At 34.4% G+C, this 15,183-nt stretch overlaps 1 protein-coding gene across 1 annotated transcript in view; it reads right to left on the bottom strand.

Annotated features, from left to right (window-relative positions):
* ROBO2 (roundabout guidance receptor 2) overlaps positions 1 to 15,183 on the bottom strand; it is a 595,733-nt gene that overhangs the window by 88,843 nt on the left and 491,707 nt on the right. Inside the window, exons 8-9 of the mRNA XM_060098793.1 lie at positions 9,099 to 9,223; positions 4,212 to 4,383 (exon numbers count right to left, since the gene is read on the bottom strand). Coding sequence (XP_059954776.1) covers positions 4,212 to 4,383; positions 9,099 to 9,223 — 297 coding nt within the window. The remainder of the gene's footprint in view (positions 1 to 4,211; positions 4,384 to 9,098; positions 9,224 to 15,183) is intronic.

Genomic DNA, 15,183 nt, shown 5'->3' with positions numbered 1-15,183 from the left:
AATTAAAATGTTGAGAGCTTATGGTAATCATTTGCAAAATGGCCATTTTGTCTCTCATATGCATGTTTAAGAAAGCCTGTGGAATATCACATGAGTACAATCAATTTTCACTTTTTCTTTTATTATAAATATATGAGTAATACATAATTTTACCTTCATAGCACCAGTTGCCAGCTTTATTTATATAGACTATAATATTTTGATGATGTTAAAATATTAGACTATAAATGATTTATTTCTAAAATTGTGATATTGGGCTCTAGATTATAGTAATATAATGTGGATGATATAATTTAATTAGTCTATACATTTAAGCAAAAAAATCTAAAGACCATATTTATGACATGACAAAAATAGCATTTTCATGAAAATTTGTGTTTACATATCCATTTTTGTGATCAGTTGAGTAAATTTTCCATAATTTCATAAACTTAGTTCACTGTTTTTTTAATTGAATATTGATTTGTAGCAGTACCATCAGTGCCTTTAGAAGTATTATATAATGATTTAGGAAGTGTATCAGAATGTATAGTAATATTTAAATGGCTAATGAAAATATGGAATCAATTGGAGGCAGGCTTTCATCTACAATTCATTAGAAGACCATCTCATAATGAAACTGATATATCCAAGTCCAAGAAAGGATTTCTTAAGAGAAAGTTTTATAAACTTCACATAGGTTTTGGTTAATTATCCAAATATGCTCTTTATTATGTATAATAATATATAATAATAACAAATATAATATTTAAATATATATATATATATAAGTTCCACAAAAAGAAAAAGATGGTGAATCTGAATTATTGCTAAGCAACTGTGAAGAGTGCTTTTTCTCAAGGTCAACTTGGATTACTATGTACATAATCAAGAAAAGTCATTTTGCTTATTAATGCTCTAATTTCCTCTGTCTACTAGCTTTTACAAATACCCGTTTATATGTTTATATATTTCTCAATCTATATGTATTTTTATTTGTAGAGCTCACAGTTTGGGGGAAAGACATTAAATCAAACAGCCCTTTTAGAGGGTACCATGAGAAAGCCAACTGATCTTGATTTAAATAGAGGTCCCCTGCATGTGAAGATAGAGTGGACTTCCAATCAACCTAAACCTGTTATATTAAAATATGTATTAAAATGTGTGTATATGTAGAAAACCTTATAAAAACCTAAGGAAAACAAGATTCTCTGTGTATTCTTTGTAAATAAAAATTAGATCCATTTAGTTCACTGCTTTTCTTGATCAAATTCTTCATTTTAGAAGTAAATTAAATAATCTTCAGAGAACGTGAAAGCACAATATTATACCAATTCTGACATATCTGGCAATAATTGTGCAAATAGATATTCAAGTTGGATGCTGTGTGCAATTTATTTTCTCTCTGAGTCAAAAATGGAAGGCCAATTCACTAAACGTTATGAATAATTTTAAAATTCAGTAAGAAAAATGGGTCTGCATTACCAGAGAAGAAACTATTTATTAAATTTTATATAATGTTACTTCTTTGTTTCAAATTAAATATCTATATAGAATTCTGATAACTTCTTATAACCTGCTCTTACTGTCATATCCCTGAAATCATTATATATGGGCAAAGGACATACAATTAGTTTCTTTTTTCTCTTTTTTACTGCCCAAATGAGTAGCTCATTGTCTTTTAAATGAATTTGATCAAAAAAGTAACTGAAAATCGCCTGGCCAGAAAGAACTTTCAATTTCAAGGATGTTATGGGTGAAAGATGACCACAAGTTTCCATGACACTAAGGTCAGGGGTTAAATGAACATTTAGGGTTTCCAGTGATCTGTGAACAATTCCATGGTTTTCTCTAACTATGCATTGTGAATCCTCAATAAACCATTCATATAAGATCATGATGTGACATCTATTGTACATTTCTTCTCTCCAGTCCTTTTAGATTCTATTGGCTCTACTCAGAATTCTCATTACAATTTTCTAATTTTCTAAGAGAAGAAAAGAAATGAAGAACAGTGTTAATGAAATAATAAGAAGGTCTTTTAAAGGGATGTTTTGAAATTCAAGTGTATGAAAGATCTTAGCTCTACCTATAATAAGTAAAATTATCACTCAACAGCAGCTTTCATCACCATTAACAATCTCATCTCATGTGAACACATGAGTTAAAAATATTTCCATAAAGGAGTCTAAGTACAAAAATGTAACAACAGAAACATCACTATAGATGTTTTGCTTGTTTTTCTGAACATGACGTATGTTTTCATTCTACATTGGAATTTCATTTGGCTCTAAACTGCCCTGGATCATACCAAGCAACATGTTCAAAAGGGGATGACTTGCATATTATTAAACTGTTAACCAGTTTGAAAAATTCAAAACTATGAATAAAAGCTGAAGTCATCAGCCAATGTGGCAAGTTAATATTTAGAGACCGTTATTTATAATAAAGTGTGTGTGTGTGTGTGTGTGTGTGTGTGTGTGTGTGTGTTTAGGTCTTGAAGTTAGATTTTACTGTCAAAATCAATAACTCTATAACCTCCATTCACCGTTCTTGCAAAAGGATCTTGACTTTGTGAATGCTTATGAAAGTAAAAATCATTGTAGCAACTAATATTCAAGCCACTTGTAACCAAACTTTCAGAGACATCTCAGTCATCAGATTTAAATTTCCTTATCACTCTTTTCAGTTTGACCACAGAACCAAAGATAGAATTACTACTGGTCTGAGAGATTATATCAACAACAAACATAATTTCTCAAAACAAGTTTTCCTTTTCATTATATCAGGCACAGTTTTGAATATCCATCTGTTTCATGAACCACATCAGTCATATCAACTGGCTCTTCTAAATCATCAACTTTGTTTTCTACAAATATGGTCTGCCTTCTTCATAAAACTTTCTTCATTTTGAAACACTTAAAAGTCTGTCTTTTGTAAAATACCATAAGTTCTTAAGCATTATATTTGGAATCTTTCATAGTAGTATAGAATAAAACTTAGGTTTTGACCAGAATACCTTATTTTCCAAGTATATGTTTCTAGACATTTTTTTCTAGTAGAAGAAAACATAGGACCTTAAAAAAGATTAATAATTATATTTTATTTCTTTTAAAGAAATATGGAGGTTTGAAGGATTGACGATCTTGTCCATGTAAAGGAAGAATTTCTTGGCACCATTACCCTTGAACCTGACTTCTTCCAGTTCCATAGCAGTAAATCTCTGCTGCATCAGCAGGTATGGCCATTAACGACTCAATATCCCCTCAGCTAATGTTTGTCTGTTCTATTTATTCCCATTCCTGACATGGCGCTGAATCAGGCAATACCATGGGCTGACATTAAAAAATACTGCCTTTCTATTAATTTTAAATGACCTTTTAATCTACATGTAAATTTGAATTGCATGGAAGCTCAGCAGAGAAAGAAGAGAATCAGAGAGGTCACAGCCCAAAGCTCTTTTATCGCAGAACCCAGAGTGGGAGGGTGTGGGTGTGGGGAGAATCAGAAACCCCACAAATCTAAGAGGGCAAGAGAGATTCTTTAAATTTAAGATATCAAAGAATATGGCTTAAATTAATGCTCAGAGGTTCACAAATATCTAAAACTCCCTACGTGTCAATTGTGACAAAAAAGCTCTTGGGGAAAAAAAAATCAGACATGAAGAGTGCTGCATGGTCTTCAACTTTCACCTGAATCAGGTGCTTCAGTTAAGATTTGTAGTGCATACATACAAATAAAAAAATAGTTTTAGCATCCATTTGTAGTTTGAAAGGTATTTAATTAATTTAACTTAGTGAATGTGTAATTAACACATCATAGGATGTCATAATGTGATTGGCTAAGTGAAAAGTCATCTCTGTTTCCACTGATAATAAAGATTATCTCTCTCTCCCCTGTAGTAAAATAAGATTATTACTATCCATTAGAAGCAATCATATCAGCACAAGACTGAATAAAAATATACAGCTAACATTCCTATTTCTATTTCACTAAAATAATTCATCACTATGTTTTTAAGAATAAAATAGATTGTGTTTGATGTTCTTCTTTGGGGAAGTAAATGGTATTAAATCAGGGAGAATTAGAAACTATTAAGAATGTTATTTTACCTAGATTCAAACTTAGAAGATAAGCATTAATTATAGGGATTTAACTAACAGGTCAGAGAATTTCATAGTTTTGAAATAAAAATCATTATTTTCGGAAAACAAATTCTAATAATATCACACCATCAGTAACTTCCAGCTGAGCTTTTGCTAAAATGCTTCCTGCCACGGTTAGGGCCTGGCATATGTAGTAACCCGCGTCCGAGCGCTGAGTGTCGGTAATTGTAAGGTCCCCGGCTGGCGACACAGAACATCTGCTGTTGGCCTGTTGGGGTTGATTTGGGAAAAGCAGGTTCTGTGGAAACAAACACAATGTTACTAAGATTCTCTTCTCACTCAGAAGGAAAAATTATATTAACAACATCTACTGCAGTTAGAGAAATGTGGCTGGAAAAAGAAAACACAAAGATTTAAAAATACGGTACTGAAAGGGTTAAAGGCCGCACAGTGAGTCTCACTGGGAAACTTTTTTCCCATCATGGGAAAATAATGTGCTCTAAGAAGCGAGCATGCTCTGGCTGAAGGAACAATCATCTAGGTCTGGATCATGACCTTTTACTCTCTGCCTGACTTTCTGTGAGTTACTGAACGGTTTTGAAATGCAGTTTCCTCATCTGTAAAATGGACATAATAATGCTCATCTGACTCAACTCATAAGACATCGTGAGAATCTGGAAGGTAACATCAACTGTGTCTGTGTTTTATAAACTGCAGACCACTAGGGAACCCAAAAAATATTTTCTGCTGACCCTTTTGAATATTTGACATAAGTAACTCAATTCCTCCTAAAGGTATTCAAAAGTGTGTGACTGAGACTGACCCAGAGAGACAACTGAATCTCATTCTGCTTTAAGATTTCTGCAGGCTGTAACAGCTTTGAAAGGAGCTAGGTATAAAGGCTACCGTCTGAGCAAGATTAACCAAATCATTGAAAATAAAAAGAAGATGCGGGATGCTTCTGAAGGATGCGTGTGATGGTAACGAATTTCATAATATTACCCTTTCAAAAAAAAAAGGTTCTTTAGTTTCCTACATAACTCATATTAAATACAAGCAGCCAAATCACGAAATTGTGAACGTTCTTATAGGACAGCAGTAATGTTAACCTGGATAACCTATGTTGCTTTACTGTTGTTGTTTACTGTTGTTCAATTAAAAAAAATTTGGATATAATAAATTATATTGAGATATGCTTCCAAGTTGGATTATAAATAAGGACATATCAATTTTTATGTTGTATTTACTTACAAAAAAGAACATTATAACCCTCTGGGATCTGTTTCTCGACATAGTAATTAATTTTCCAGGTTTGTAATTAAACAGTTTCAATATGTTACAATCAGGAGGTAATAACATTCAATTAAAGGCATAAGACACATTTTCCCCTTAAAATGTTCCTACCCTTGAAGTAATACCAGTGAAAGAGGATAAAATAGGGTATTAACGCTTTTCAATTACGCTAAATGACTTTAATCCTGCGAATGAGGTCCTACTTTAATTAGAAGCTCTTCTCTTTATTGCAACATGATGGATGTCCACTTTATTAGATTCGAGTGTGACACTGTAAGCCCACTTTACATAAACATACTATGTTATTAAACCTTTTCTAAAAGAGGTGATGTTTGCTAGCATGTCAGGAATATAATTTCAAAATGCTATTGCCTTCCTATAAAATTTGTATTACTATATAAGGCTAGACTTTTTCATACATACGAAGTATAATTTGAGAACAAGCTAATTCTCCTGTGGAATCCAAATATATTACTGAAATAAACCATCTGAAAGAGAAGGGTCTAAATTTTAAAGGCACTTGGAAATGATACAATAACTCAAAGTGTGCACTTTCCTACAATTAGCCATTAGAATACTAATTTACATAGCACTAATACATCAGATGGGCTTAATTCTCTCCGGGATCTCTTCCTCTACAATGTGTTATCAGTCCACCTTCTAAATGATTCGATGACATGGAAAATGGCATATGATTGAGGTTAACCCATCATCTTTATTCCCTGTTTGTATGACATAGGCAAAAGAAAATGGATGACAAGCGAAACCCAGGAATTCTACAGAGCTCTTCTTGCCTTGAAGTGCCTGGGTATCCTATTAGTGCTAATTGGCATTATCAGCACATATTGAGGAATATGGACCATTAAGTCCAGGCTCTTAACTCTCTATACTGATGGATAGTCATAGATCACTGTAAAAATTGGATACTGCAGACAGTAAGACCAATTTATTTTTCCTAATGTCCCAATTCATGATTTGAAAATTTACAATTTGCTCAAGCATTTCTCTTTTGTTCTCATTCACAATCTCCTTTCTCTCTCTCCCCTTTCCTCTCTCACCCAACCCCTCTGTCTCATGTGAGGGAGATAGGTGAAATAAAGAAAACGAGGCCTAGGATTATAATCAAATCAAATCACCTAACTTGAAAATTTTTCCCAGAGATTAATATCTCTGGAATTACATGCCACTTTGTCAAATAACAGAAAAAGAAATACTTTAATGCTATTTGATCATTACTTGTTTAAAAAACATTAAAACACAATGTAGCATATTTAAATATCATGCTCATTGGGCCACAAGACCAATACACATTTCATGCAATAGCATGTATAAACCTGAAGCTATTTTAGGGCATGTGATTTACACATGATATAGCTGTATCTACATGATAACAAGTTATAATGAGATTTAACTCACTACATGGATTTAAAGTGTAGATCTGCAACAATCACATTGCTTTATATCATTATATTTGTATCATTTATAAATAAATAACAAATTCACATAAATATATTTACTGTCAGTGGCTTGAGAAAGTAACTTCTGTGGACCCCATACCTCCCCGAATAGGTGGAGGGAAGGAGCTACAGGCAGGAGTGAGAATCTTGACAGGCTACCAGGGCTCTCCAGGCTCATCCCCTCCTGCCTTCTCAGGCACGATGTGGGTCTGGGGACAGAGGTGACCAGAGTGGTGCTGAGCTTCTGTGCATGGGCAGAGGGAAGCATGAACTTGCCACTTCAGCCAGGAATAAGGGAAGGCAGATGCATTCTGCATTTTCCCCATTTCTAAGCTTCAAAATGTGTAAAGCATTTTTACATATAAACTAATTTAATCACATAATCTTCATAACTTATGTGAAGTAAAATATATTATCCTCAAATTTTAGATTAAGAAAATGAGCTTCAGTAAATTTAAACAGTGCTACAAAGATTGTAAAAATTATACGGAGGGAAAATGGCTTTAGAATTCTTTCCTTTTTCAGGGTACGTGTGTGTGTGTGTGTGTGTGTGTGTGTGTTCAAGTGTGTTATAACTATATCATGTTGCTTTACACTCACTTTAGAGTTTGGGATGTTTTAATCTGAAAGCAATTTTTCAGTGAAGAATCAAGGAAGTCTGTGAGTAGAAATCCATTGTATAGTTACTAACTGATAAAAAAGATGGCAGGGCTTCCCTGGTGGCGCAGTGGTTGAGAGTCCGCCTGCCGATGCAGGGGACACGGGTTCGTGCCCTGGTCTGGGAAGATCCCACATGCCGCGGAGCAGCTGGGCCCGTGAGCCATGGCCGCTGAGCCTGCGCGTCCGGAGCCTGTGCTCCGCAACGGGAGAGGCCGCAACAGTGAGAGGCCCGCGTACCGCAAAAAAAAAAAAAAAAAAAAAAAAAGATGACAATTAAGTCCTGGAACAATCCTGATGTGGGATAAGGCAGTGGCCAGAACTTTACCTTATCCTTCTCATCACTGTATTTACATCCCACAAATCATGGGGGAAGTGAATCCAACGAAGAGCATTGAGGAAAGGAAGAAAGATAATTTGCCCGTCCATACTGAGATGTTAAAACTGCTAGCTTGGGGAGGTACAGAACTGTAAAAGAATTCACAACAATGCAAAATGACGGCTGAGGGAAACTTCCTGATGTCTCTCTACCCAGATAATCATACACGAGTTTTGATCAACAGGTTTTCTTAACTTAGCCTAAAGCATTTTCCGTCTCTGGCAAAGTTTTTAGATTGCCTGAGACTTTAAATCATGGTTTCCATGTTTGCCCAGGAAATTCTTCCAGAACTTGGACTAATACCAGAGGGTGCTGAGGAGGAAGACCAGTAGGTCTCTTCCTGTGAACTATATGCCCCCTTCGGAATGCTTCTGGAGAGACTAGAATGAAGATATCTCTAGGTCCCTCAGGAATGCACGGATAAGTCTTTAGACAAAGAACTCAATTTCTGATCTGGTTTAGGCTGGAAGTTCCACTCATTGCCTCAGAACCTAGAGGCTTGTGCTTGTCCAAGTTTGGACCAAGTTCTAAATGAGAAAACTGGTGTATTCAATTCGCTTTTAGCAGAGTCTGAGAGATCATGCTGCCTGGAGAGGGCTCCGAGAGGACAAACCAGGGCACAGCAAAGACCAGACAAGTGTTTGCTTTTTTTCTGGTATTTAATGTATTATTTCCTGTCTAACCCCACTATGAGGGAATCCAGAAGGGATCATGGAAGAACATATTTCTCCTACTCAAATGGAAGCATGCTTGAATTAACGGTAAAGAAAAGGTATTTATACTATATATCTATGAAAGGGGGTTGAAACTAGTTTCTAGTCTGATTAATAATGGAAATATTTTTGACTGTTTTACCTTCGCCCAGGATGTCCTAAGTGCTTTATATATACTAACTCACTTACTTATCCCAATGTAGCTCAATGCAAGAAAGCAAACTTACCTTTCTGTTAGGAAGTTTTAAACAGCTACAGGTTAGACTTTTTCAGATAATTTGATTACACTGCATTGTATCTATTTGACGTAAGATAAAAATACTAGACAATCAACACTAGAAAAAAAGAATGTTATATTAAAGCATCTGACTCCCGCTAATTTTAGAATTAATTGGTCTCGTTCAGAAAAAAAATAAATTCAACATTGATGACAAGAAAGGAAAGACAAACTTTGAGGATCACTAGAGACGGGGAGTTCAGAGATTTCAGAAAAGCAGTCAAGGCTTACACTCACCTGGCTGCCTTCTTTTTGCCAGAAAACTGCTGGCTGTGGGTTTCCTTTAGTTTCACAGGGAAATGTCACTGTACGACCTTGAGCAACAATCTGATCTCTTGGCCTAACCACAAACTGTGGAGGAGCTATAATTTAAAAGGAAAGAAAGTGTGTCAATATAAACTGTTGACAAAGAAAAATATATCAAAGAGAAAATCTGATACTAGGTGGATTGCTCAGTGCCAGACAGAGACTACAGTTTTTGATTTATTTTAAAGTATTTCTCAAAACACAATGGGGAAAGAAAAAAAAAAAGCACTCTATCAAATGTGAGGAAAGAAGTAAATGTATTCTTAGACACATTTTAAATGTACACTGTAAATCCTGCAGCCCCTATCCTTGCATAGGAAAATAAATTTGTAATGCTATTCTAAAGTTTTTAAGAAAAAACATGGTTTCCCAATATGGTTTTGTGTTTTGAATGAAGAGAGAAAAAGAAGTATTGCATTACTCAGATATCTCCTTCCTGTGAAATCAATCTACTAACAAACATTAATTGTTCTTGTAATATTTGCAAGACATTGTACTGGACACAGAGATACCAGAAGGAATAAAATAATATGAGACCTATTCTCAAAGTGCTGATATTCTAGACCTGAGGAACTGAAGTGTTGAAAATATCAAAGAATTTAAGAGATGGGAATTACATACAAAGATAACTAACGATATAAAGAAACATATGAAAGTGCTTGATTCTATTTAATTCATTTAATTTAGATCAATAAGCATTTGGCAATTACTCTGTTCCCCTATTGGGCACTAAAGGTACACAGATAAAATCATCTACCCTGCAGCCATGAAGGTGCTCATAGTCTAAGAGAAAATACAGAACATGATCATGATGACAACAACAACAGCAAAATTAAAACAAAAATTCTCTAAACTGTGGTAAGTTCAATGATAGAGGTGCTCTCAGAGCACAGAGGAGAAGCACTTAAATTATAGTACACATCATAAGTGTGACAGGACTTCAGGAGAGAGGGATCCCTTTGTGTTAAGGTAGCTGTGAAAGGCTTTATGCAGGAGGTGGACATTATAGAGACTTGGAGGAAGGAGTGGCATTTAGAGAAGTGGAGAAATGAACATATTCCAAGCAAGGAGCTAACTGAGCAAAGTGTAAGAAGCAAGAACACATCTGGTATACAGTGTGTAATCCCAAAGGAATGGCAAGTCCCCATTGTATAAACAGCATTGGCTACAAAAGACAGATTTGTATCCTGTCTAAGAATGGCCTGAGAAGACAAACTGAGGATTTTATTCCGACTCTTTCTAAGCTGAGGAGTGATAAATGTAAAGCAAAACTTTTGGAAGCTTTAACCCTCTACTGAATGTAGTATATAGATTGTGAGTGAGACAGATCAGTGAATAAAGTAGGGAGTCTGACTGGAAGGCCAGTAAAATGGTGTAGGCAAAAATAATGAGACCTATGTACAAGGAACTCCAGTAGAAAATAAAAGGATGGGGTAAAATGCTAAGGAAGTTCAGATTTAAATTTGGTGCTAATTATAAAGAGAAAGAAGAAAGTGAAAAACAGTAGACTCTGAAACTGGACGTTTTCACAAGGACATCTTCTTCATACTAAAATCCACTCCTGTTGAAGAGAAAACAGCATGTTTATTCTATGACTTTTCTAACCATCTGTTTCCAGTGTAACTCCTGGCTTATACTAGAAAACTTAAGACCAAGAAAAAAACTTTAAAATGAACTCGAAGTTTTAGAACCCAGTGTACATGGCCACAGTCCTAAAATTTGAACGCTGAAGAATTTTAACAGCAAGCACCATTTGGTAAAGTCCTTTACCCAGAATTCTTTCAGTCCTTTAGGAGTACATAACTGCAGGTCTAAGAACAGAGTAAATGTAGGGTATCCTCAAACATGCAACCATTTACTCATCCTTACAAAAATGCTAGCATAGAAACAGCAGCAGCATTTTTTCAAAAATCTCGAGATCTGTAGTGGCTTATTTTTTGGTGTCCTATTATACTGCCTCCTAATTCTACACACACCTCAGAGACAGAAGGAATAAATCTACTAAGTGAAATTTTCTTCTACAGCTATAGATAATAGAAGACTCAGTTTAAAAGGATGAAGAACCCAGATTTATGGATCTATTTGAACAGGACGTGGTTTATGTTGCCCTGTATTTTTAGGAGATTACTTGCTTCTTATGATCTTCTTGTTATTTCTACACAATTCCACTGAATCAGCAGATACACTGATTTTTGTTCCATTTTTTCTAATACGAATGATAGTTTAAATCAACATTACAAAATTACTTTAGATATGACTCTTAAAACACTGCAGTGTCCATTTTTCAATAGAGATGTGAAACCACCGATAGTTATACCCCAAAATACTTAAGATTGGTCTCTATCATCTGAAATATCTAAGAAAAATTATATACATTAAAAAAATTTAAAGATCAATGTATATTTCTTTACTTCTTAGTAATTCTATGAAAAAAAGTTTACTGCCAACATGGACACTAAGTAAGAAGTACTGAGTAATTTAGCTTGTACCTCATTATAAAAAATAAAAACTAAAATAAAAGTCAATATAGTAAAAATCAGTTAACAGTCTTTGATGAAAATCACATACACAGCTTATTAGTTCATCTGTATTGCTTTGGACCAGAAAGAATTTGAATTGGCTCTCAAAACTAGCTAGTAAAACTAGTTAGTAAAAACTTAGAGCCCCATATGAACTATAAAATCCTTCTTTATATAATTTTTAAAATGTAATAACAGAATACACATGATCAAAATCATCAGATAAAACATCAAATGCAAGCAATGAAAAGAAATTTTATACTTTTAAGCATATTATGCTTACTCTGTTTATCTATCATCTATCTCAGTAAAATTACCATTTGTACTTTAAATATTAAACTATAGACTTCTTAAATTTGATTTTTCAAGCTTTCAAAAACCTTTGGATAGATGAGCGATTTTGTAAAATGCTTTTGGAATCCAGATCCTACAATTTTAACACAGCTGTTAAAACATAACCTCCAAAATAAGGACTGGCGAATAACCACACCTATCGATCCACTTTTTGAAAAAGATATGATTCATCTATTTACTCGTTCAAAAATATATTGACTGGCTACAAACTATGATACATTCTGCTTGGTACAGGAGATAGAAAACAGAATAAAAAATTATTCCATAGCCTATGGGCAGAGACTTGCTATTAAATAAATAAATAAAACAAATACAGCAGAATATGATTTGTATAATAATAGAAATATGCAGGGGGCATCAGGGGGAAAAGTGTGGAAGTGCACAAACTAGATCAAATAACTGCTGAGGAAAAAAGAGGAAAGATGCCAGGAGATGGCTATGTTTGAATTGTGCTTTGAAGCACAATTAAGAGTTCACGAGATGGAGAGGACTCAGGTCACCTGGGACAGAGAGAGGCAGACACAGGCAGAGACCTGTGGAAGCAGATGTGTTGGGAGGATATAAATGATTTTTAAAATAAAATCAGGGATGCAGAAGTGACATAGGTAGGGTGAGATAATTTATGCTAAAGGAGCTTAAATTTTGCCCTAGAAAGTATGGAGATCTTTTCACAGATGCTTATGCAAGAAAGATATAATAAGGTTGTGTTCTAGAAAGAATGCTCTTTCTAAAAGAGAAAAGGCAGATATGAGGCTGAAAAAGCTTAGCAAGTTGGGACAGCAAATCCAGTTGAGAATTGCTATATTCATAGTAGCACCTAAATATAATATTTCATAAGAATTCTTAAAGGACAAAGAAATTCTGCAATATCACAGTGCAATATTTACCACTGATGATATAATCTAAAAGACCAGGAAATCAAAGTTTCTTGAGTTTTTACACAGTAATGATTTTTTAAAGACTAGTAATGAAATGCTATCAGCATTTGTGTTATTCATGCTATGAAATATCCTTTCATGTGATGTTTATATATAATGTACTTTTATTCCAAGTTATTATAAATACACTGTATTTCTAATGTACCAAAGTGCTTCTTGTCACCCGAAATTAAATCACACTGATCTTGCTGAAACTAGAATCATCTTTTCATTTTTAAAATTAAAAAATAAAGATACTAAAGCATTTAACAAAGCAAAAGATTTTAAAAGTATTCAAGTCTCTGAAAATGTACATCTTTTCTTATTGTCATCTGAAGTTGAGCCACCAAAACCAACTGCATCAATCACTTTTACTTCTGTAGACTCTCCTTCTCTGCCCAAGACCTATACTGTAATCTTCTGTGAACGGATATCAGCTGAAGGAATTTATTTTTGAGGTTTTAAAATGAAAAACTGCATCAATAATTCTTCTGATAACACTTCACAGTTTCAGTATTTCTGCCAGGCGGCAATGAAAATGGTTTGAAAAGACAGTACTTGGCCGATGGCAAAAATGGGAGGGAGTAAGCAGAGAGGTGGCATTTTATCAACACAGCACAATAGCACAAAGTGTGCTACACATAAAGTGGATTTTCTACGATGGCTCTCATTAAATATGAAAAAACACAACTAGGTCCTCAGGATGACAATCCAAAACACATATTTAAACCCAATGTGAATTAAAGAGTTTGAGTTATAAACTCCAGAAGAATCTGCTAGTTATAGAAATGGCAATTCTCACATATTTTGAAGAAGGAAGACTATAAAATACATATTTTTTTGTCTTCTCTAAAACCTGAAGCATTAGACAAATCTCTTGTAACTATGATGTAACGACCGACTTGCTTAACCTATTAAGTGATGATACTTTATTGCTTCAGGTATAACAAGAAATGAAATGAAGAAAAAAGAGTGGCACAATTCAATGTTCAGTTACACATGTACTAGTTAAAAACAATAGCTGCTTAAGAAAAGTACATTGTGTGATTTCCAGAGGAGTAGACCCAGATATAAAAAGGTTAATTAAGATTAGAGGTCTGTCTCAATGGTGAAAAACTGAAACCATTTCCTCTAAGATCAGGAACAAGACAAGGTTGCCCACTCTTACCACTATTATTCAACATAGTTTTGGAAGTTTTAGCCACAGCAATCAGAGAAGAAAAAGAAATAAAAAGAATCCAAATGGGAAAAGAAGAAGTAAAACTGTCACTGTTTGAAGATGACATGATACTATACAGAGAGAATCCTAAAGATGCTACCAGAAAACTACTAGAGCTAAACAATGAATTTGATAGAGTAGCAGGATACAAAATTAATGCACAGAAGTCTTTTGCAGTCCTATACACTAATGATGAAAAGCCTGAAAGAGAAATTAAGGAAACACTCCCACTTACTATTGCAACAAAAAGAATACCTAGGAATAAACCTACCTAAGGAGGCAAAAGACCTGTATGCAGAAAACTATAAGACACTGATGAAAGAAATTAAAGATGATACAAACAGATGGAGAGATATACCATGTTCTTGGATTGGCAGAATCAACATTGTGAAAATGACTATACTAGAGGATTCAGTGCAATCCCTATCAAACTACCAATGGCACTTTTCACAGAACTAGAACAAAAAATTTGCACAATTTGTATGGAAACACAAAAGACCCCAAATAGCCAAAGCAATCTTGAGAAAGAAAAACGGAGCTGGAGGAATCAGGCTCCCTGACTTCAGACTAAACTACAAAGCTACAGTAATCAGTATGGTACTGGCACAAAAACAGAAATATAGATCAATGGAACAGGATAGAAAGCACAGAGATAAACCCATGCACACATGGTCACCTTATCTTTGATAAAGGAGGCAAGAGTACAATGGAGAAAAGACAACCTCTTCAATAAGCGGTGCTGGGAAAACTGGACAGATACATGTAAAAGAATGAAATTAGAACACTTCCTAACACCATACACACAAAAAAACTCAAAATGGATTAAAGACCTAAATGTAAGGCCAGACACTATCAAACTCTTAGAGGAAAACATAGGCAAAACACTCTATGACATAAATCACAGCAAGATCCTTTTTGACCCACTTCCTAGAGAAATGGAAATAAAAGCAAAAATAAACAAATGGGACCTAATGAAACTTAAATGCTTTTGCACAGCAAAGGAAACC

This window comes from Mesoplodon densirostris, chromosome 5 (assembly GCF_025265405.1).
Source record: "Mesoplodon densirostris isolate mMesDen1 chromosome 5, mMesDen1 primary haplotype, whole genome shotgun sequence".
Taxonomy (NCBI): domain Eukaryota; kingdom Metazoa; phylum Chordata; class Mammalia; order Artiodactyla; family Ziphiidae; genus Mesoplodon; species Mesoplodon densirostris.
The sequence above is the reverse complement of the archived record's forward strand: the minus strand, read 5'-3'. Positions and strand labels throughout refer to the sequence as shown.